Raw genomic sequence first — 21,334 nt, 5'->3', positions numbered from 1 at the left:
GCTCCACTAATCCTCCAGTTAAAAAAGAGCTTGCATTTGCACAATCTCCTTACATAAGCTTAATGTTCCAGTTTTCAGTGTTCTAGTTTTCAACAAACAATTTATTAGGCATTTATGAATGAATGCTCTATGGATCTTATTGGTAGGAGCTTTTCTTCTGAAACATGCAACCATCTTCCCACCTTAAATCTATCTCTCTTTTTGTAATGTTACTTTTCCAAAATTCACTTTTAAACAGGTTTGTATCTTTTTGTGATATTCCTTTTTATGCCAATTTACATTAACAGTGGAATGTGTATTTCTAAGAATAAAGGAGCAAATTACATTCCATTCTTATTCCAAGGAAAGACAGAATGGCAGAGTTTAACCATGTATATTTTTTGTACTTCCCTAACAGTCAAGGCAATTTTAAGCAACATGGAAGCTCAAACGAGATTCAGTCTTACACACACAGACAGTTGTGGTGGAGGTGGTAATGTCATGTTTAAATCAAGCTTCAGTAACACTTACAACAACGTTGGAAAGAAACTACTGCAGATGAGGGGGGAAGGTGTTTATGCTCAGGAACAGCAGATTACAAAGTTCACGCATCAAGTTCAGAGGTGTGTTGACTTCTGAGGTTCTAGTCTGTGCCCTTAACCATTACGCCTCTCTAGCTCTTCTTTAACAATACCAAAGACACAGATGTAAGAACACTGCCCAGAATGGTTACCACTTCACCGAAGACTGTGATAGTTATTTTAAAAGTTTCCATCGGGAAACCAATCCCATATCCACTTAAATAAACCAAAACCTACCTGCAAAATGTTAGTCTGGCGAAGAAAGGGGAGCAGGAGGCCAATCAGGATGCCACTCTGACTCCTGTCCTTTATAAACTTGCTGATTCTAGAGGAAACAGAAGCAAGGATATTACTGTACTGACCCTACTCACTCCCAGCAGATACTGAGTTTACTATCTAGATTACAAGTATGATGTTCTAAGTGAATATTTTCATAAAAGGTACATTGTATGCATGCTCTTCTTACAAAAGACCCAAGAATGTAGTAATAATAACGGCCAAAGAAGTGCAATGGATCAGCTGTTTGGTTGCTACAACCAGTCCTCTAAGGGCCAGTTCAGAAGTCTGGACTGGTTTTAAATGTAAGAATTGAACTAAAGGAATCCCAGTTCTGAGAAGAAGCCACTAAAACAGCTACCAGACGCAACACAGGATGCCAATATCATCAACAAATTATTCTTGGTTAATGACTGGTCAGTTCAGAAACACACTGGAGCAGGATGTCACTTCCTATATGCACTTGCTTCCCGCCTCCTACAGCAGCTCAGTGAACCCCACAAAATGCTGCTCCTAGGGAACAGGGAAGCCTGAGGAATGATAGGGGGGGTGTCTTCAGAGGGATGGGGAAACCAGTGGACACAGATTATGTGACACTGCATCCAAACTACTGACTTTACATGGAAGAAATGGAATATGAAGGAATGTACGATCCAAGTAGAGCACCACAATTTACCTGTGCATGGGTATTGGAGATAACCTCAACTTCACAAGAGGCCAGCTATAGGATATATGCATAATTCTGTCTCACGTGCCCTTTCATTCAAACTGGAAAATCACCAGCCTAAGGAAATGTGACACCACCACATGTATGAACTGGCTAGAGTTCATGGTAGGGGCAGGGGAGGAGAGAAGGCTGTCCAAATGTCGTGGTCCAGGCCAGAAGCCCAAAAGAAAATGGCATAGAACCATATAATGGTGAGAGTAGCAGAGTTTGCAGAAGGGATTGTTGGTGCTGTACTCCTTTTACCTTCAGCCTCCTGGACCCCTGAAGGCCACTCTTGAGGACCTTCAGGGAAGCTACTGGATAAGGTCCAGAGTGCCGTGGAAGGAAACAGGGTGATTCAGTCACAAACCATGTGCCATTCCATTTGTGAGGGACAGACCCTCACATAACACCCAGGGGGCCACACCCATCAAGAAGCTGGCCATCACGACTTGGGTCACTGGCAGATTCAGCTTCTCAACAATACTTGGCAGACAATACAAGGCTAGCATTAAAGGCCCTTTTATAAAGCTGCAATCTTATTTTATTTTCATTTATTTGATTTATATACCACTCCTCACTGCGTCAATGCACCCACTTACTTGGAAAGAATGTTGAGTTCTTTGCTGACTTGGGCCCTGTACTTTTTCTTCTTCACCTTGTCCACATTGGTCATAGTTTTGCTGAGATATTGGAGGATCGCAGGGACATGCGGGAGAACTAGCCTCGCGCCCACACTCGGAAGGTCTGCAATGGAGAGGTCATCAACGTGTTTCTCTGAACAGTAGGGAACGTGAAAGGGCACTGCAGTCCTCTCAGCAGAAAAAATAATAAATAATGCCCAAGCATCGGTGCAGCAATAGAGTGGCAATAGAAACTGTTGCCAGGTTACTTCCTTGGTGGTCTCTCACCCATGTACTAACCAGAGCCAATCCTGCTTAGCTTCCCAGATCTGAAGAAATCAAGCTACCCTGAGTTAGGTTATTTTCTGCTAGTTGTGTTCTATATTTATATATATATATTTTCCAGCTACAAAAGCATCATGTGACAAAAAGAGAGAGATTCTTACATTTATTTTAAAACACTGTCTACATGACAGCATATTCAAGGTCACTCTGAATTCCTTGACAAGCAAGACCATGTCCAAAAGACAGTGGATTATATATCTGAATTTATATCCCAGTTGTGGCTCAGAAATACAGCACAGGCTGGGCCTGGAGGACGTTCCCATTTCAATCTCCAGCACAGCCAGAGGTTTCCCGCCTAACAAATCAAGAAGGCTGACAGGATGATGGACACTGTATTTTGTATCACTACCCAAGAGTTATTGTTTGTGCTGAAGCTGGTGACAGTTAGTTAAAATAGATCATCATATGACTTCCAGGAACTCTACGGTCCTGGGTGCAGGCTATGAAAATACAGGCTAGGAATGGTGACGTTTCCTAGGAAGCTCGATACGTTTTTACTGATAGGACTAACCAGGACTGTTGAAAGACTGTGGTACAAGAAACAAACACAGCCAACCAGCACCTAATCAGTCCATAGGGTTTGCTTATCATCATTTTTCTGAAATTATTACTTGAGTTTTGCGAACTAAACCTATGAAATCATAATCTGAAAGTTGGCTTCTCACATACAAGTTGATAATTATGTTATAGGAACATTTCCAGACATACAATAGTCCACAGTTCCAGCCTCATGACCAGCCTCAGTCCCACCCATAATCTTAAAATGTCCACCTGCCACAGCCGGACTCCTGAACATGCCTACCTCCAGACGTCTCATCCACTTCAACAAAGACAGTGTCAGTCACAGTCAAGCTGCACAATTGACCACTAGGCTCAAAGTCAGGAGTGTTGAGAAGGCTGTCGGCCACGTCCATCACAACCCCAGCAGTTGCCTCACACAGGCTTTTGGCCGAGAGCAGAGCAAACACATTGGATAATATATCACATTCTGGACATCCAGGTTTCTGCTTGGCCAGCAAAGGGAAATACCTGAAGGAAAGGCAGCAGTCAGGGAAGAACTTAACAGCAATTAAATACAAATGAAGGCTAAACATAATTTACTATGGCAAAATTCCTGCTGAAGAACAAGTTAGATTATTTCCAACCATCCTTGGAAATCTTTATAAGTACAGGAGTAAACCGATCGTGACTCTTGGTTGTTTCTGCTCCTAGAAGTCACACCTTTTAAGATCTCCACCATAACGGAATGCATTCAATGATGGGAAGCAATGAGAGTACTGGCATGTTTTCAACCGTCTAGCACTGGTCTCCAGGTATTTTAGTAATAAAATCCAACCATGTACTCCAGTCACTCAAAAACAGAGGCGCTGACTAGAATCAGCATGCTTCCCCCCTCATGTGTCTAACCAGTCTTACACTCTGATGTGGTAAAGATCTTATGAGCAGAATTGTACGAAGTTGTATTTTCAGCCAACAAGTCAAACAGATTTCACACGACTTTCTGTGTCTCCCCTGAAATGCAGACTTGACAAAGTGGAAGAAAAATGACAGACATCTACGGAGGTTAACTTTAGTTCTCTAGATGTTGAGTTAGAGACAATTTTTTTCCCATTCACGGTCACTGAACTATCACTGTTGATGGCAATATTATTCTCCATGAATTTGACTTATGTAAAGCTAGTGGTTACCATCGTACCTTGAGGCAGCAAATAAAGATATGTTTGTCTTTACAATGTATATTTAATTACACAATAGACTGCATAAGGATGTGGTCAGGCTCATGGACCCATCTTAACTTAGTTCTTCCCTGCACATTATCACAAATGACCTGGACAAGAGCTAGGGGGTCTCTCACCTACCACTGTAGAAGGCAGGTCAAGACTCCTCCCTCAAACTCTCTCAGGCTGCTTTGAAAACAACTTTAAATCTCAGTGACCAAGGAACATTCTTCCAAAGTCTTCAACCACCAGAGGCACACAATTCTGGCTTGGTGCTATTCTCCAAAAGTTGAAGAAATTCCTGACTTGCTGGCTACACTTTAAATCAAGAAATACTTTGGCAAAGGGCCTTGCTGTAAGGCCATAGAGGTATCAGGAGGGAGAATTATTCTAGTGCCCCTTTATTAAATGACTACAGTTCATTTGTATCCCATTCACTATTGAAAACATCAAAATGGGGGGACGGCTCCTTTGTTGGGAAGGGGAGCAAAACAGTTTGCAACACAGACACTTTAGCTCAGCCTTAATATTTACATACTATTGATCCATTTACAAGTTACTGCTAAGAATCATGCATATGTTTAAGCTGAAACGCAGAAAGCACTTTAACTATATGTGGATTTCAAGATCAGCACACATATATAGATGTGCACTTTAAAGTAATTGTGTAGTTAAATCATACATTTAACTGAGAAACGAAGACTGTACCTCGGATTTCTGCTCCAGATATGAATGGTTTTGAGTAAAAGTGTAGGAGAATATTGGCTCTCAGAGGCCAGTCTAGTTATCTGAGAAAACAAAATAAAGAAAGATCAAATTAGGGCAAACTAGTGAGACCTCCTTGGTATGAGAAGCTACAAAGCAAAAAGCATAGTACAAACCAAACACAAATGGTGCGCTTGTGGAATACAGTTCATTTCTGCCTCCCCACACATTGAAAACGACTCTCCGACCAATTGGTGGAAAAGTGTCACCATTTAGGGCTGCTTTACAGCACAACAAATGGGATTGCTCACCAATTTCTCCAGACATCAGAGCAGCAGCAGAAGAGCTGGTTTTATACCCCCCTTTTCACTACCTGAAGGAGTCTCGAAGTGGCTTACAATTGCTTTCCCTTCCGCTCCCCACTACAAACACCCTGTGAGGTAGATGGGGCAAAAAGAGCTCTGATGGAGCTGTTCTGTGAGAACAGCTCTAACAGGACCGTGACTAGCCTAAGGTCACCCAGCTGGTTATATATGGAGGAGTGGGGAATAAAACCTGGCTTTCTAGATTTGAGGTTGCTGCTCTTAACAATGAGCACATGAAGTTATGTTCAAGTCAGATAATTGGTCCCTTAGAGCAGTGGTCCCCAACCCCAGGTCTGCAGCCCAGGAGAGCTTCGGCAGTGGGCCGCTGCTCCCTCTCCCCACCCCACAGCAGGAAGCTCGCCAGGCCACAAGCAAATTGGCCGCCGAAGTGGCCGATTAGCTTGTGGCCCAGCAAGCTTCTTGCTGTGGGAGGGGGGGAGAGAGGGAAGTGCAGCCATCGGCATACTGGCAGCAGAAATGTGCATGCGCAGACCTGCCGCGCATGCATGTTTGTGCCCGTCAGGGGCACAAACGTGCACTTCTGGCAGTTCGCGCACACACATTTGCACCCCTGCTGGAAGCGCAAACGTGCATGTGTGGGGCCCCGGGTCGCCCTCTCCCCCCCCACACTTGGCAGTGGCCCGCAACCTGAAAAAGGTTGAGGACCGCTGCCTTAGAGTATTGTTTGCTTTGACTGGCAGAGGCTCTCAGGTAGAGATATTTTGTATCACCTACTATCTTAGCCTTTCAGCTGAAAATTGCGCCTGATGTGGAGGGCAGAAAATTTAGAGTCCAATCAGCACAACAGGTGCTACAAACTAAAAGTCTACAAAATCAGAGACTACAGGGCCTTCTGTGTGCAAAGCAGATGCTTTACCACCGAGACGCACATACTGAAGCAAGAGAGTTCAAACAGCCCTTACCTGAGGCCACACCACTGCATGAAAGACTGCCTCAATTTCTTCCTCACTGAAGTTGTATGTTTCAAAGTCAGAGAAGAAGTCTGCTATGAGTTTGCCTCCAAGCCTCCTTAAATTTTTCAGTGGATTAATGAACTTCAGCTGAATCTGTAAAACAAATCAAGTTGAATCTCGCTTGTTTTGTGTGTGTTTGTTTTAAGAAGAGCAAAGCACTGCAGGGCAGCTATTCTCCACGTCATTTCCCCATTCTTGCAGAGGGCCAATAATTTGAAACAGTCGCTTAGGAAGATGTGCTTTCAGTTGCATGATGCCACTGTCAAGGGTGCACAACCAGTGCAAATATTTGCCATGACACACATGGGAAGGAAATTTTGCACAGTACACCCACTGCATGTAGCAGCAGTGCAGGAAAAGAGCACAGAGCTCCAAAAGAAATACTGTTTCTGCAAAGCAGGCAGGGCACGCTCTGGGGAATCCACCCCCCACCCCAAATAAGCCCTGCTTGTGGGAGGATTAGCCTACTCTGGGATGCCTCCTGCCACAGGTGGGAAAGGGTTTTCCAGGAATCTCCTAGCAAGGCCTTTAAAACTTCAGTCAGCTCTTAAAATAATTTGCTACTAAAATGACACAGCAATTAAACGTGTCAAGATCCATTTGCCTGTTGGGAGACTGTGCCCACAAGAACCCAGATTCAGCCCCAAGAGAGAACAGCAGGAAAAGGTCAGCCCGTAACACTGTTTCGAATTACACAAAGTAAAAATTTAACACTGCTGGGAGTGTTAGTCTGCAATAAATGACTAATTAATAGAGAAAAGTGCCCAGTAGAATAAAGAGGTTTCTCACAGTCCTCCATGACCCTTATCACCCACTAGCTAATGAAGCGTTAAATTAAGTCTAACAGATGGCAATACTGGAAGGAATTTGAAGAGACAGAAGTTATTGAATTACTGCTGCTTGTCTCAGGGTTGCGGGATAACTTCATTTACAAAGTGGCTGTTTTTTCAAATAACTGCTCCCCCCCCCCCCCCCCGCATCTGAATGTCTGCAAGTTCTGTATTACATGGATATGCTAATCTGTTCTTGCATGGCTGCTTTTCTGGAATTGCTCTGTTTTAGACACACTGGCTGCTGCTGCTCCAGCATACGAAAGTCCAAGCAGTGAAGACTGCTAGATTGCAGACCATCATCTAATGAAGCCAAAGGGCATTTTGCCACATTCTATTTTCAGAATATGCTTAATGTAACCGATGGGAAATGAGCACTTAACGTACACCATTTAAATTTGCTCGCCGGTTTAGTTCATTATTGTAGGCTACTAGAGCAAGACACTGGCAGGGGAGGCCTTGGCAAGCAGAGTTATGTTCTCTTGGGCTGGTACATAGGTGGCTGCTGAAAACAGGGATAGTAAAGCACTAAGCACAGATCAAGTGCTGCATAAATTGATTGCAAAACCTGAGAAAGGCTCTTGCCTTTATTAGGAAGTTTATGTCAATGAAAGGAAAGATTAATCCCACCCAAAGATTTCATTTCAGTACTAGACTGGTCCTCATTGTTAGATCGTCTGTTTCTTTTCTGTTTGGGAGTTGCAATTAAATAATAATAATAATAATATCTACATGGCAAGGAACTCAGTCAACTATACCAGAATTCTAACTAGCCTGTTAAACGCCATGGCTCTGTGTGCATGTGTGCAAAACACATTTTAATAAATAATGCTTTTGCACTTGGCCCTCAAATGGTTCCAAGTCTAAACAAACACAGTCTACATTTAAAGACACATATTTGCAGTTAATATTTTCCTTTCAGCTAGAGACATTGCTAAGTCATCAAAGCGATATTTCAGGAATTTGCCATTCCCATGTCAGCATACAGATTTTTAGTGCAGACTGTGATTTTACAGCTTATTAACCATCATCCTAATAATTTACAATCCAGAAGGGAAGAATACATCTGCAGAAGAGCACTTCTCACCTTTTCCCTTTGCTGGAGAATGTGGGATACAGTTGCCATCATGCACAGTAAAATCTGAAAAATCTCTGGCAGGTACTGGCTGATCAGATGTCCCATGTTTTTTAGAAGTACATCCAGGCTGCTGAAAAGGCTATGCTGGCGGCCCAGAGGCAGAACTCGTGATAAATCCAGGTCTTCTGTTGCTTGAAGAACTGCAGAGTGGCAGCATCCTACATAAAGGAACATACATGTAAGGAGTAGTATAGTCATGTTACCAATTAGAGACTGGAGGTACTGTTCAATATTGGGTAGGCGTAACTATATATTTTTATATTTATTATTTATTATTATTATTAATTATTAATTAATATATATTATTAATATATATGGTTCCAAGCCAAATACAAAAACACTTAAAAATCCAGAACAATGTTGTAGTAAAAAAGTAAAAAGTTGTAGAAGAAGGGAATTTAAAATATTGAACAGGAATGATTTCAAAAACAGAAATTAAATTACCCAAATTCCTGACAAGTTTCCAGTGCTAACATATGTTTGACGTAACTTGCAAGCTACAGCACAATATTTAGCTACCTGTTTAGAGATGTCAGTGTGTTGCCCTGAGAGGAGCATTTTGATTTCTCCTTCCTCTGTTGCTCCAGAAAACCGAAGCAAAAGGGGAGCAATTATCTTATTGCAGTGAACCACATAAAGTGGACACCTAAAGAAAACATGTCCGTCTCTGATTCCCTTGACCCACATACACATGCTCTTTCAGCCTTCGGGATCTTTTTGAATTGGCCCTCTACATTGCAGATGGAGGGGCGGAGCACCTCATGGGGGTAAATGCCCTCCTATGATTCTTGATATCCATAAAGGAAAGATATGCTGCTGGCTTTTGAATATATTTGTTACTTGAGGGGTGCCAAAAGCTCAGGAGATCTAGACAGCTCTAATTGGCTCATAGGTGCAACTAAATATAGCTGATTGGCTCCTAAGAAATAGAAGTTATCAATACGTTAGGGCAGGCTTTCTTAACAAGGGTTCTGTGAAACCCTGGGGTTTCTTGACATCCCTGGAAGAGTTTCCCAAATGGGTAGGAATTAATTTTTAAAATATATTTTTACATTTGTTAAACATTTACTAGGTGATATGACCATATATGGTCATGGTGACCTGCCCCCTCCTCCAAAAAATGGCCAATGATGGGGAAGAGAAGGGGAGCTGGGTGAGCATTCCCAACCATATTCTACATGATCACATCACTTCTGGAGTGTCTCAAAGGCTGAAAAATGTTTCAAGGGTTTCTCAATGGTAAAAATAGTTAAGAAAGGCTGCACTAGGACTTCAACTGCAGGACAATAGTCAATCTAAGGCACCATATTTTAGGGAAGATGTAAAAACCCTGAAGGAAAAAAAAGATGAGTACATAAGCAATGCAGGGTGCACAAGGTAACTTTTATTATGACCATTAGCAGGAACTAAGTGCTCTTTGCACAGAAGAAAACAGACTTAAGAGCAGTGATATAACCATGCTATACGTTTGTCAGGATTTCCTTTTAAGACTACCTAAGCTAGTGGCCACTACATCTTGTGGCAGTGATTTTTATAAGTGAGTAATTTGTGTGAAGAAGTTTGTACTCCACCACCCAACCATTACAATGGGTGCTCCTGAGTTCTAGTGTTCTAAGAGAATTCTTTCTCCTTCCAGAAAATGACTTTATAAACCTTTGACCCCACTCAAGGAATAATTTACATCAGCTGGGCAAAGAAATCAATTGTCTTGAGGAAGTCTTTGCAAGCTCTGATTAACATTGTACTTCTAAAACCAACAACCACCTGTTCCTATTCCCCAAAATTGGTTTTCTAGGCATCTCATAGCATATCCGTGAGCATACCATTGCTGAAGTGTTTCACAGGCTCAAAAAGTAGATCCAGGAACATTCTGATCTCTTCAGGCAGTGAGCCAGCGAGGAATCGCCAAACAATAGCCATGCGGGTCGTTGCAGCAGATTTGCCTTGTGTTTTATTTCCTGTTTTATTTCTCATTCGCCCATATAAAATCCTTCAAACATAAGAACAGTTATTACATCCGCTTTTCAGAAGCTGCCCACCTGAATACAGTTGGCCTGATTTGTTGAGTATGATAACTTCTCTTAGGAACAACTACACAGATTTAACTTACGTTTCTACATTGTCAAAATCATGATCCTATCTGCTCATTCAAAACTAAAACGATCACAAAATATTTCACCATCTAGAAACGGTATCTGGATTATCATTACCCAGGAATATGGCCAAGGTTTGTAGCAGAAATGTAATGAAATGGAAAAAAGGAACATTCTTCTGGTATTTTGACAGAACAGTAAATAAAACAGTATTATCTCAGGGGAAAAGAACAGTATGTTCATCGCAAAATTTAGGAAGTATTAAAAAGAAAATCCTCTGTGGAAACAAATTTCTTTTTTGTACTTCATTTTAAAAGATCCACCACAATCTACATGGATTTAATTTCAAATTAATAAGTAGTTTTTAAGAAATAGCCCACCTCATTAAAACAGGAACCAGTTCCGGTCGGTGCTGTGGTTTGATGATGGTGTTTTCTTCAGAAATGCTGAAGTGTACTATTTCTTCTTTAAAGCTCTTGTCTTCCAGTAACCTCTGCAAGTTCTCCCTGTAAGTATACAATATCTTAGGAGAAAATTCATCCACTAACAGCAAAGTCACTGATAAAAACAAATAATGCATAGGTCTGCTGGAGACATAGGTCTACATAGTGACAACATACATGCTTCTACACTTGTGCATCTACATTTGGCTTTTTGGACATAAAATATTAATCCTATAAGACTGAGAGCAGCCAAGCCAGAACAGAGGTCTCTTACCTATATGGCAGCAGGTGTGGATGCTTGTAGGTCAAAATACAGTCAAGAGCTATTTTTTGCACATTCTGATCTTGATGGGACAGGAGCTGAAGCAATATATTAAAAGTCAGAAGTATATACATTTCTAACTCAACAAATAACTTTTAGCACGCTAAAACAAATACCAGGGTTCTTTTCCTACAGAAAACAATAAGTTAGATCTATATACAGAATTCTCAGGAGAACCCTTTTTCAGTGAGAAACTACTCATGAAAGGAGAGGTTGTGAATCATTTGCACCTCAAGACCCACATTAATATAATGAAATGACCTCTACCGACTGCCGCTCCATTTACCTCCCCAATGTCCAACCCAGGTGATGACCACCACAAGCAATGATAACACCTCAGGGTCTCTGGTCAGGGTCTAACTGCAGCCCTTGATTGCTAGAGGTGCCAATGATTGGGCATACCAAGGTTGTCGTGTCATGCTCTCTACTGTTGTTGCAATCTATCCCAGAATCACTGTTCTAATAAAGTGAACCTCATAGATCTGGAAACACCTTCTCCCTGCCCCCCCATGTCATCCAAATATTATTATTTTATTATTATTATTTATTGCATTTGTTTCCTGCCACTCATGGCAAGCTGTCTAGTGCCGGGTGACACAACAAACCTCCATATACAATAAAAATCCCATTAAAGCCCATTACACATTAAGCAAACATGTAAAGCTATGTATTGTGCTCTGAAGCCTTTTTCCCATAGGCATTTATTTCACTCTGACCCATGAGGTCCCTTCCAACACTATGATCCTATGATTTTCACTGGGGGCAACTGGGCCCAATCCCTCTTTGACCTGCCTGGCTTGGGAGACAGTCAGTAGAGAGGCAAGCAAAGCCATAGCCATACTTTCATTGAGATGTGAGCAAAAGAACCACATTATTAAATGAAACATAAAGAGCGCTCATAGATTTTACCTGCGTGTATATTTCATTTAGCTTTGGCTCTAAATACAGCGCACGTGGATTTGAAAACTTGGCAAATACTTCCAAGTGGACCTTCAGCTGTCTGAAATAAAAACAAAAGCAAACTAGATCACTGGAAATATCTGTTATGATATTAAACAATGATAAAGCTAAACTAGTTTATTAAAGTGATTTCTTCACACTGAAAAAGTGCAGAGTTGTTTTGCTTGGCAGTTCATGCTGCCTTTCCAGGATAAGGAAGAAATGGGGTGGACGAGGAAAGAGGCTGTAAGTGGACTTCCCAGCAATAAAAGCAGATGCTGCTTGTTGAAAAACAAGGAAGCACGGCTTATCATCCGGTTCATTCCATAGCTGAGCCAGCTGTTTCTCATGGCTGCATTCGGGCATAAATGACAAACCTCTGGCTGGCTGCAACAGATGCAAAAATAGCTTGCTGTTTCACTTCATGCTCCCCTCCTACTCTCCTCGTGTGCACAGAATGCAACTGCAGGATTCTGTCTTTAGTTCACTTTTTTATTATGACCCATGGACCATTCAGAAGGGGGGGGGTGAGAGGGAGGTTGGGAAACTTACACATTTATGGAAAATCTCAGCATGCATCATAAAAACCACGAATACTTTATGGGTTATTATCTGAGTAGATGATACACAGGATGTTAATTCAGCCCATATTTTCATTCCAGAGAAGAGAAATTTAGTCAAAAAATGCCAGTTCTTTGGTCAACCCCACCAGTAAGATTTTGAGTCTTCTGCAAAGAGAACGGTTTTTAATCCACCAGCAGCGGCTCTAACAAATCCAAGTGTACCTGTCTATACAAAGCCTACTATGGAAAAAAATACATGACCCCATGTTTCAAACAGGTTGGAAGAGCAAAGACAGACAGAATGTTATTGTGTCTTCCTGTCAAGATTACAGACGACAGCATGCTATGTCGAGCGTGCAGAATCAACGGGGCAGTTAACGTTGACAGGCAATGTGCGCATTACTGGGAGAATCAGTGGAGCAAATTCAAACAGTAGGGGAGAGCAGAGACCGCATCCTATAGCCAAAGTTTCTGGAAAGTCAATATCCTTTATACGGTCTTTGATCACTAACGTAACTTTACTGAGGCCCACAGCAGCATATAAAAACTGACTAGTAATCTCTGGAGCAAATAACTGGAGTGCCCCTGGCATATTCCGCACTCCTGTTATAAAGAGGAATTTTATGACTGCCCCCCTCTCTCTTTTGGCATTAAGTAGGATTGATTCAAGGTGCAATTTCCTACATAATTTGTTGTTGAAAATAACTGCCAGATAGTTACATGAGCAAACTCATTCAATTATATAGTCTCCTGTCACTCATCTATTTGTGAGTGGCAGGCAGTTCCAAAGGAAATCATTTTGGTAGACATTTCCTTTTCAAAACAATATCTAAATAATACCTGTAAAGCTCTCTTTAGTACCACCTTTGTTAATGAAATAATTATATTATCTGCATGCAATAATGTAGGAATTCTTCAACTGCCCTACTTAGGTTCATGTACAATCTGTCTGAAAAATGTTAGTTACGTCTCTTAAATACAAGTTAAATAACCAGGGAAACAATCCATAGCCCAGTCAAACTTATTTACACTCTCGCAAGATGTCTGAACTGACTGCAGCACACTCTCATCAGTGTGCTAAGATAAAGTGACTTAAGTAAAAAGTCTGAGATCCATTATTTTATCTTTGGAATATAGAGCACAGTTTTTCATGTGATATCTTGCTGAATGCAGCCTGAGAATCAATAAAGGATGCCTTGCATCAAGCTCCAGTTTGTGATGACACACAGATCTAGGCACTTGAAGAAACTAGAGCTTGTTCCTTTCACCTTCATTCTGGCTCTTCCACCAGGATGTGGAAGATCTGGCCCCTCCTCCAAAAAGCACCTGACCTCTGGGGTCTGTCTCTCATATCTGCCTGGGCACATACAACAACTGGAGCGGAAATGTGGTGGTTTGGTAGGGGGTGGGAGTTGGACGGAGGGCTGGGTGGAAGCAGGAGGAAGCGGCTGAATCTGATCTTGCTCCCTTGAAAATATCGCTGCATATTAAACTACATATTTATTTAATCAACTTATATATCACTTTTCCTAAACACAGCTCAAAATGGTTTGCCTAAAATGGTAACATGTTTTGTAGCTGTGAAGCCCTTTATTGTTAAAATGATGCCAATTTTGTTATAGACCTTAACTGCTCACTAACTAGTCCAACCTCTGGAGCATTTATCCAGAGTGGCTCTGAAGAATGCAGGGTTGACCATTACTTTCATAATCAGTCCTTCTGCTAAGAAGTCACAGCAGGGTGTACAAAATAATTTCACTTGGGTTTTAAGGTCTATATAAAACAGTGGTATGAATCTGATAAATTGACCAGAGGGTCAAGAGAAAAGCTTTCACTAAAGCGTTCATTAACATCTTGCTAGTAAATATTTTACCAGTATCTTAAAAATCCCAGTGAGCAAAAGGGACATTTTGAAGACAAGGGTTTGTCACGATCAGGAAATGCCTTGCTCTCACGCATGGGCCCTGGAAGCTAGACCCAAGTGTCCTATTAGAACAAGGGCAGGCTTGGTGTACTGCGTTTTTGATTAACCAGAACCAACCAAGATTTCCCACCCTTTCTAATGCTGGAAGAACTCTTGGTGCTTGATTCACAGCGCACAATCTGAACATCCTATTCTATCTTCTGAGAAGCAGAAAAAAGCAACAAAACCAACATGGCATCCAGAACAACATGAGGGAATAAGAGTGAAGCCAAACAACAGTCAACAGTGACCTTTGGTATTTGTAGAACACTTGTTTTCCTTCCCTGCCAGCCTTACTTTCCTGCAGCCTTTCTGGTCTTCTTTTTTGGCATCCCTTCAATCGCGAGCTCTCCAGAGGTTGGATTCTCATCCCCTTCATCATCCTTCTCATCCTCTTCCATGACTGTTTGATTTATTTCCTCAGAAGGCAATTCTTTTTGTCCTTCGCCACCACCACTGTCTTTCTTTCTAAGGTCTTGTGCTGGAGCTACTAGTGAATCTGCAGGATAATATTCATTGCTTTAAAAGAGAGGTGGGGGAGAGAGAGAGAGAGAGAGAGATCAGGGATTAAAAATACTGTTACCTCTTCCTAGTTGAACTTCCTGGCTGTTCCTGTCCCTCAAATCTAAAGTGAGCAGTGACTCATAAAAGCTCAGACCCTGCTACAAATTCTGTTAGTCGTCAAGGTGCTCTGACTCTTGCTCCCTTTTATCATCCCCCAAAGTAAATTCAAGTGCCTCATGTTACTATGGTTACCCTGCCCCTTCTCTCTTTCCAAGTCTCTATAGTAGTTCCCTGTCAATTTACACAGATATCTCAACCTTATAGTTCATACAGTTATGTTTTATCATTATCTGTACTCCAAATTTTGGCTACCCAGTTTAGTTCAGCCACATAAACCAGACCCCTTTGTTTTGGTTCTCCCAAAGCCTCCTCAGTGCTAAAGGCCAAGCTGTTTCTTGTGCCTCAAACATCTCCCAAGCCACCCTTCCATTCTTCAATGCATCTTTGCTCACAAAAATCACGTGCAGGAGATTGTTTAGCTCTAATCATGTCCCATTCACTTAACCTGGGAAACTTCCAATCATAAACCACCTTGTTTTAATGCCTGTGGACACACCCCCAACAGCAGAAGGCTAAAACCATCCTTTAGCTGCATAAGAAGTAATAAAATACTTTCAATAGTGTTTATAAGCAGGGCTCATAAATTACATTTCTGTGAGTCAACGTCACAGAGAATTGTCACTTACTTAATAAACCTTAAGAGAAGTGGGGAAAGTTCTCTTGATCTGGGCTCTACTCTGTCTGGAAACTTTGACATTGCTTTCCAAAGCAGGAACCTAAAATTTGCAGGATCCATTCTCTCGCTGCACCACGTGTGACACTTCAGCTGCTCAAGGTAGAGGGCCCCGACATCACCGTCTTGAATTTTCTCATCCTCGTTATCCATACGTTTCCATACGTTTTCCTGTTCACAGCGCAATTCCTTTTCTGTGAAAAAGCAAAATATTATTCCTATGCTGCAAACAATTAGGAAAGAAACTCTTCAATAGTTCTTTATCATTTCTCAGAACAATGGTGGATACTCAGAAATTCACATTAGTGTCCCAACTGCCACACAGCTAATAAAGAACCTTTTGAAAAGTCACCAACTATGCCACTAAAAGGGGGAGGGGGGAAGAACAGAGAAAAAGTTTCAGCAAGATGATCGGGTGACACTTTACAATGCAAAAGTAACCTCTAAAAAGACAAGAGAACTAGCAAAGACAGAAAGAACTGCTTGGGGAAAAATGCCCTTCAACTGGAGTCTTCACTGTACATCTCTTTACAGGCAAGCTGCCTGGAATCTTGCATTAAAGACTTGCAAAGCAGATTCAGCAGTCAAAATAACTCTATGCAAATTAGACAGACATTTACTTGGATTAATTCCACCTCCTTCTTCCCAGGCATGTTAATATTTGTAATTATTTTGGCAGGACATGCAGAAAGACTCCATGTGTTGGGGTATGGGGTTGCAATGTATGTCAGTGAAAATGGGGATAGGTCTAAGCAAGAATAGCAACCCAGCTTGGACAAGCTTCCTAACAGGTAATGGAGGCAAAGAGATACCATTCCTTTTTCCCTCTGTTCACTGGGCCTGCTTAAATACCCCTTCATGGATGGAATATTTCCACAAACATGGAAAGGAACAATTACACTCCCCATTACATGTAGCCTCTACATGCCATAACGATGGTACAAATCAACTCTTGCCCTGACCAGAACAGCCCCAATTGTTGCCCCAAGCAATTCTGAGAGATTCCAAATCCTCCTATTCTAGCACTGAGGCTAGAGAGGGAAGGGGAACATCCCCCACCCCCCAAAAGAACAACTTCATAAGCAGCTTTGATCTTGGCTGCTATTATTAACCTCGACAAAGCATGTCTTACCAGCATAGGACACAGCTTTTTCCAGATGTTCATAGTAGACTTTCCAGAACTGCTTGTTCTCCATTTCATTTGCATAAGAACTAATTAAAAATGAAAAACAAAACTAATTTTGAATACTAGGTAACTGACACATTAACTTAACTCTTTGGCCCTTAATCTAGGGTGGATTCTATCCCATCCTATCCCTCCACTGGCTAAATGTTCATTATTTACTTGTTTATTAAAATATTTATACCCCGACTTTACTTTTGGCTCAAGTCTGAAGCGTTCCCCCATATCTAAGAAGGCTTCCTCCAATGTAAATAAGCTCTTCCATTGTCCAGAAGAAGGCTACATGGACGCTGGTTGGATAATTCTCCACTGTACATTGTAACCTGCCATGAGCCGATTTTGGGAGTGGTGGGAAGTAAACCAAACCAAACCAAACCTAATAATAATAATAACAACACATATTTCCCTAGAAAAATTTACTTACGTTATGAGCTCAATCACAGGATCCCACAAAGGGCTGAAATTAATATAAAGCATTCCCACTAAATATCGAAGAGGTACCTGAAATAACATTCAAAGATTTCATTATACAGATCCAAAGAGAACTAATACTCATAAAAGATGAGCATACAGAGCATTCATAGAAGTACTTCTTCCCATCAGCTCATGGTCAATTCACTTTTGTAAGAATTGAAATGTATCTCAGTATGCTTACAATTTCACACATTTGGTCACCGAGTTAGACATATGAACTTTTCAGTTAGAATAGCTATGTATTTATAACTGTTGTATTAAAACATGTAGCATCAAACAAGCTGTATGTATAGATACAGAAATAAATATTATCCATAAGGCTAGGTGTAGAATGATTAATTTTTTCCATTTATTCATATGCAGGGGGAAATCCTACCTACCCCAACTATCATTTACTTTAAATAAAACCAGGGATAGGGCATGAACCAATAAGGAACAGTTGACCTCATCTGTCTTTGATGAGTAAACAGTATGTGGAATGGTACGAGATTGCTAAAAAAAGATTATTATAAAAACCCAGCTTTTAACAAGTCCCCCATATCAAGGTTATTCTAACATCTACATCAGGGGTAGTCAAACTGCGGCCCTCCAGATGTCCATGGGCTACAATTCCCATGAGCCCCTGCCAGCAATTGTAGTCCATGGACATCTGGAGGGCTGCAGTTTGACTACCCCTGATCTACATAGTAAAGCTAGTTTGAAAATGTAATTTACAAGATCCAGCTGCATGTGCACAAGGACAACCCATTCTCTTGCATGGAGCTGCAATGGGGCTGTGGCTCAAAGATTTAAATGCAGGTTCAGTCCACAGCATCTTCAGGTGTCATCACCAGTAAGTAAGTGATGTGAAGGACCTCTGCATGCAACACTGGATTGTCACTTCAGATACAACAGACAGTAGTTCAATCCTTGCTACAAGTTATCTTACTAACCACCTGTTACTAAACTCCAGTTTCAAAATGAGCAGGAAGCTGTTCTGGCGAGACCTTCTTTTAGTAGTAAAGAAGCTCCTCCAGTGAGTAAGAGAGGGCCTTTTTGATGGCAGCTCCACAATTCTGAAACAACCTCCCCTGCAATATGCACCTGGCAGCCTAACTTGCGATCTTTAGGAGGCAGTCGAAGATGGTTTTATTTAGGCATGCATTTTACTAATTTTGTTTATTTTATTGACTGTATCAAATTGTGATCTTTTATACATTTTTCATAATTGCTGTTTTGCTTACATTGAAAACTGGAGTTCCACTGCTAATAAATGTTTTTAATAAATAATGACATTTTACCTCCTGCAAAGGTCCCTCTGGGGTCAAGGACTGAACTATGTCATGCCTCAGCTTCCGTAAGTGGAGGAGTTTTTCACGATAATCATTGACACTCGCCGGCACCAGTTCAGCTTGAAGCAATATGGCAAACACAGACTGTAGCTCTCCTGAGCCCCCATCCTTGACAAATCAGAGGAACAGTTGCTATTACAAGATGTCTTTAAACAAATCAGCATATATTTACAACTTAAGTTCAGAAGAGAAGCCGCTAAAACCAGAAAATCCAACTTGACAGATGTGTATAAGGGAAATGGAAGGACAGAAACAAACCTGACAAGTGGTGGCATATACGTGGAACCAAGCAAATATTTTCAGTTGGGAAGGGAAAATACCACCTTTAATTGAAAAGGGAGCCTTTCACAGAAACTCACTGTCAATTAAGGAGAAAAGTACAATAATATCAAATAGTAAATTCCCCCAACATTTTATACAGAATCACTAAACGATAAAATCAGAGTCCAGTAGCACATTAGGAGTGAACTCCATACCAAAGAAGAGTTATGTTTTAATTACCCCTATAGGTTTCTAAGGTACCACCTAAACCATATCTTTCCCCCTCATGCATCACACAACATCAACACAGAGAAGCACTATACATTAAAATCACAACTTGAAACATTACCTCAGTCAATGTAGGAAGCAAGGCATCGAAATGACTTAAAATCCTTACTGTCAACAGTCGTACCTATAATATAAAAAATACAAGATAGAATTAAAGAAATGTAATTCAGAACATAATTAAAAACATTAATGTCTCTTTTTACTTGTTAAACTCCAACAAATCTTATTACAGAGACCATTTGATCGAGGCTAATCCGATCCAATACCATCCATGGGTTGTCCCCCCCCCCAGACACCCTCCTCATGACCTGAATGAATCTGACCTCCCTTGGGGTTCTGTTTAAGTTGTTGTTGCTGCTATCAAAAATGTTGTTCAATTGAACCAGTTGTAATATTCTGTTGATCTTATAACCACTGTTGAAACTGTTGCCAATATGTTATGTTATGACTATTATGTCTATGATGTTCTATGTAATAACCCCAAGACATTCCATGTAAACCATCCTAAGCCATACGGGAGGGAGGTATAAAAATCAAATAAATAAACAAACTTCTTAAAGAAATTATACGTTAACAGCAAAAAATTGCAAAGCAGGAAATACAGAGCATTCACTGAGAAGATAATACAACAAGTACCTTGGGCACACTGCTGGAAATGTTGCTTTGCAATTTAGAAAACAGTTCCATCAGATTGTCTTTGGATAAATGGTCCCGGTAGCCACACAATCCTAATCTTGTATAGTAGAGATCAGCCAAAAGCAAGGCTGATGGTTCTGAAGGAAAGGCACTGGACAGGAAAACAGGAGGCAAAAATAAGGTGCAAGAGGAAAGGGATGGAAAAGAAGCACCATCACCAATAACATACAAAACCTTTACCTCAGATACTAGATAGGATGTAGATGAGCACTCACTAAAAGGTAAAGGTATCCCCTGTGCAAGCACCAGGTCATATCTGACCCTTGGGGTGACGCCCTCTAGGGTTTTCATGGCAGTCTCAATAAGGGGTGGTTTGCCAGTGCCTTCCCCAGTCATTACCATTTACACCCCCCCCCAGCAAGCTGGGTACTCATTTTACCGACCTCGGAAGGATGGAAGGCTGAGCCAACCTTGAGCCGCCTGCTGGGATTGAACTCCCAGCCTCATGGGCAGAGCTTTCAGATGGCTGTCTTACCACTCTGCAGCACAAGAGGCTCTTGAGCACTCACTAGCAGCATACAATTAAGCATCCTTCAAGTCTGGCAAGACCAACCTTACACATGCACAAAAGCATATCTGCCCTCAAAATGAACATTTATTGATTTACCTGCCTCACTTATACTCCTGGCCTCTCTCACACAAAATCAAGACTTTTACAACTTTAACAAGAATGCAAGAACAATAAAAATTAGCAATATATATACAATAAAAACTAACTAAAACAAACATTACAATTACATAATACGAAGTTCATGTACAGGCACGCCCACACCTAATTTGCTGCAGTCAGTTCAACAATAGTTGTAAAAGCTTCTCTATGAAGTGCCTCAGTTGCCTCAAGCAACTGCACTTTGTAGACCGAACACGTCAAGCACACCAAGGCAGCCTCCCATTAGCAACTCCTAACATCGTAGTGATTGGGGAGGACCTATCGCAGTGCCATCACTAGAACCACTGCCAAGGAAGCAATTTAGACTAAGCTCTGGAGATGTGCACCAGATATCACTTGGTAATATCAGACACAATCATTTCACTGCACAAATAAGAAACAAGTATTTCTGCAGAAGGCTATGCCCACACCCTACTGTTCTCCTTGTAGTGGAGAGGTTTGCTTCCAATGAACCAAACTTCTTCTGAGGAGATGTAGTTGTAAATACTCCAAGAAACAATTGCTTTCTGGGAATGTGGCTAACTCTCTTCTCCCTGCAAACTCAACTCCATGCACTCAATTTACCAAAACT

General features: G+C 41.2%; 1 protein-coding gene across 2 annotated transcripts in view; it reads right to left on the bottom strand.

Moving 5' to 3' along the window:
- The window catches only part of UTP20 (UTP20 small subunit processome component), a 67,274-nt gene that overhangs the window by 26,819 nt on the left and 19,121 nt on the right, over nucleotides 1–21,334 (bottom strand). For both annotated transcript variants that reach the window (XM_077339171.1, XM_077339172.1), the window contains exons 16-32: nucleotides 20,034–20,184; nucleotides 19,459–19,521; nucleotides 18,798–18,956; nucleotides 17,468–17,544; nucleotides 16,993–17,072; nucleotides 15,814–16,054; nucleotides 14,861–15,082; nucleotides 12,008–12,098; nucleotides 11,051–11,136; nucleotides 10,714–10,839; nucleotides 10,064–10,230; nucleotides 8,190–8,398; nucleotides 6,222–6,365; nucleotides 4,937–5,016; nucleotides 3,313–3,539; nucleotides 2,145–2,289; nucleotides 798–885 (exon numbers count right to left, since the gene is read on the bottom strand). In XM_077339171.1, coding sequence (XP_077195286.1) covers nucleotides 798–885; nucleotides 2,145–2,289; nucleotides 3,313–3,539; nucleotides 4,937–5,016; nucleotides 6,222–6,365; nucleotides 8,190–8,398; nucleotides 10,064–10,230; nucleotides 10,714–10,839; nucleotides 11,051–11,136; nucleotides 12,008–12,098; nucleotides 14,861–15,082; nucleotides 15,814–16,054; nucleotides 16,993–17,072; nucleotides 17,468–17,544; nucleotides 18,798–18,956; nucleotides 19,459–19,521; nucleotides 20,034–20,184 — 2,356 coding nt within the window. The remainder of the gene's footprint in view (nucleotides 1–797; nucleotides 886–2,144; nucleotides 2,290–3,312; nucleotides 3,540–4,936; nucleotides 5,017–6,221; nucleotides 6,366–8,189; nucleotides 8,399–10,063; nucleotides 10,231–10,713; nucleotides 10,840–11,050; nucleotides 11,137–12,007; nucleotides 12,099–14,860; nucleotides 15,083–15,813; nucleotides 16,055–16,992; nucleotides 17,073–17,467; nucleotides 17,545–18,797; nucleotides 18,957–19,458; nucleotides 19,522–20,033; nucleotides 20,185–21,334) is intronic.

Source organism: Paroedura picta, chromosome 5 (assembly GCF_049243985.1).
Source record: "Paroedura picta isolate Pp20150507F chromosome 5, Ppicta_v3.0, whole genome shotgun sequence".
Lineage (NCBI taxonomy): Eukaryota > Metazoa > Chordata > Lepidosauria > Squamata > Gekkonidae > Paroedura > Paroedura picta.
Note: the sequence above shows the minus strand (reverse complement) of the source record. Positions and strands in the feature narration are given on the sequence as shown.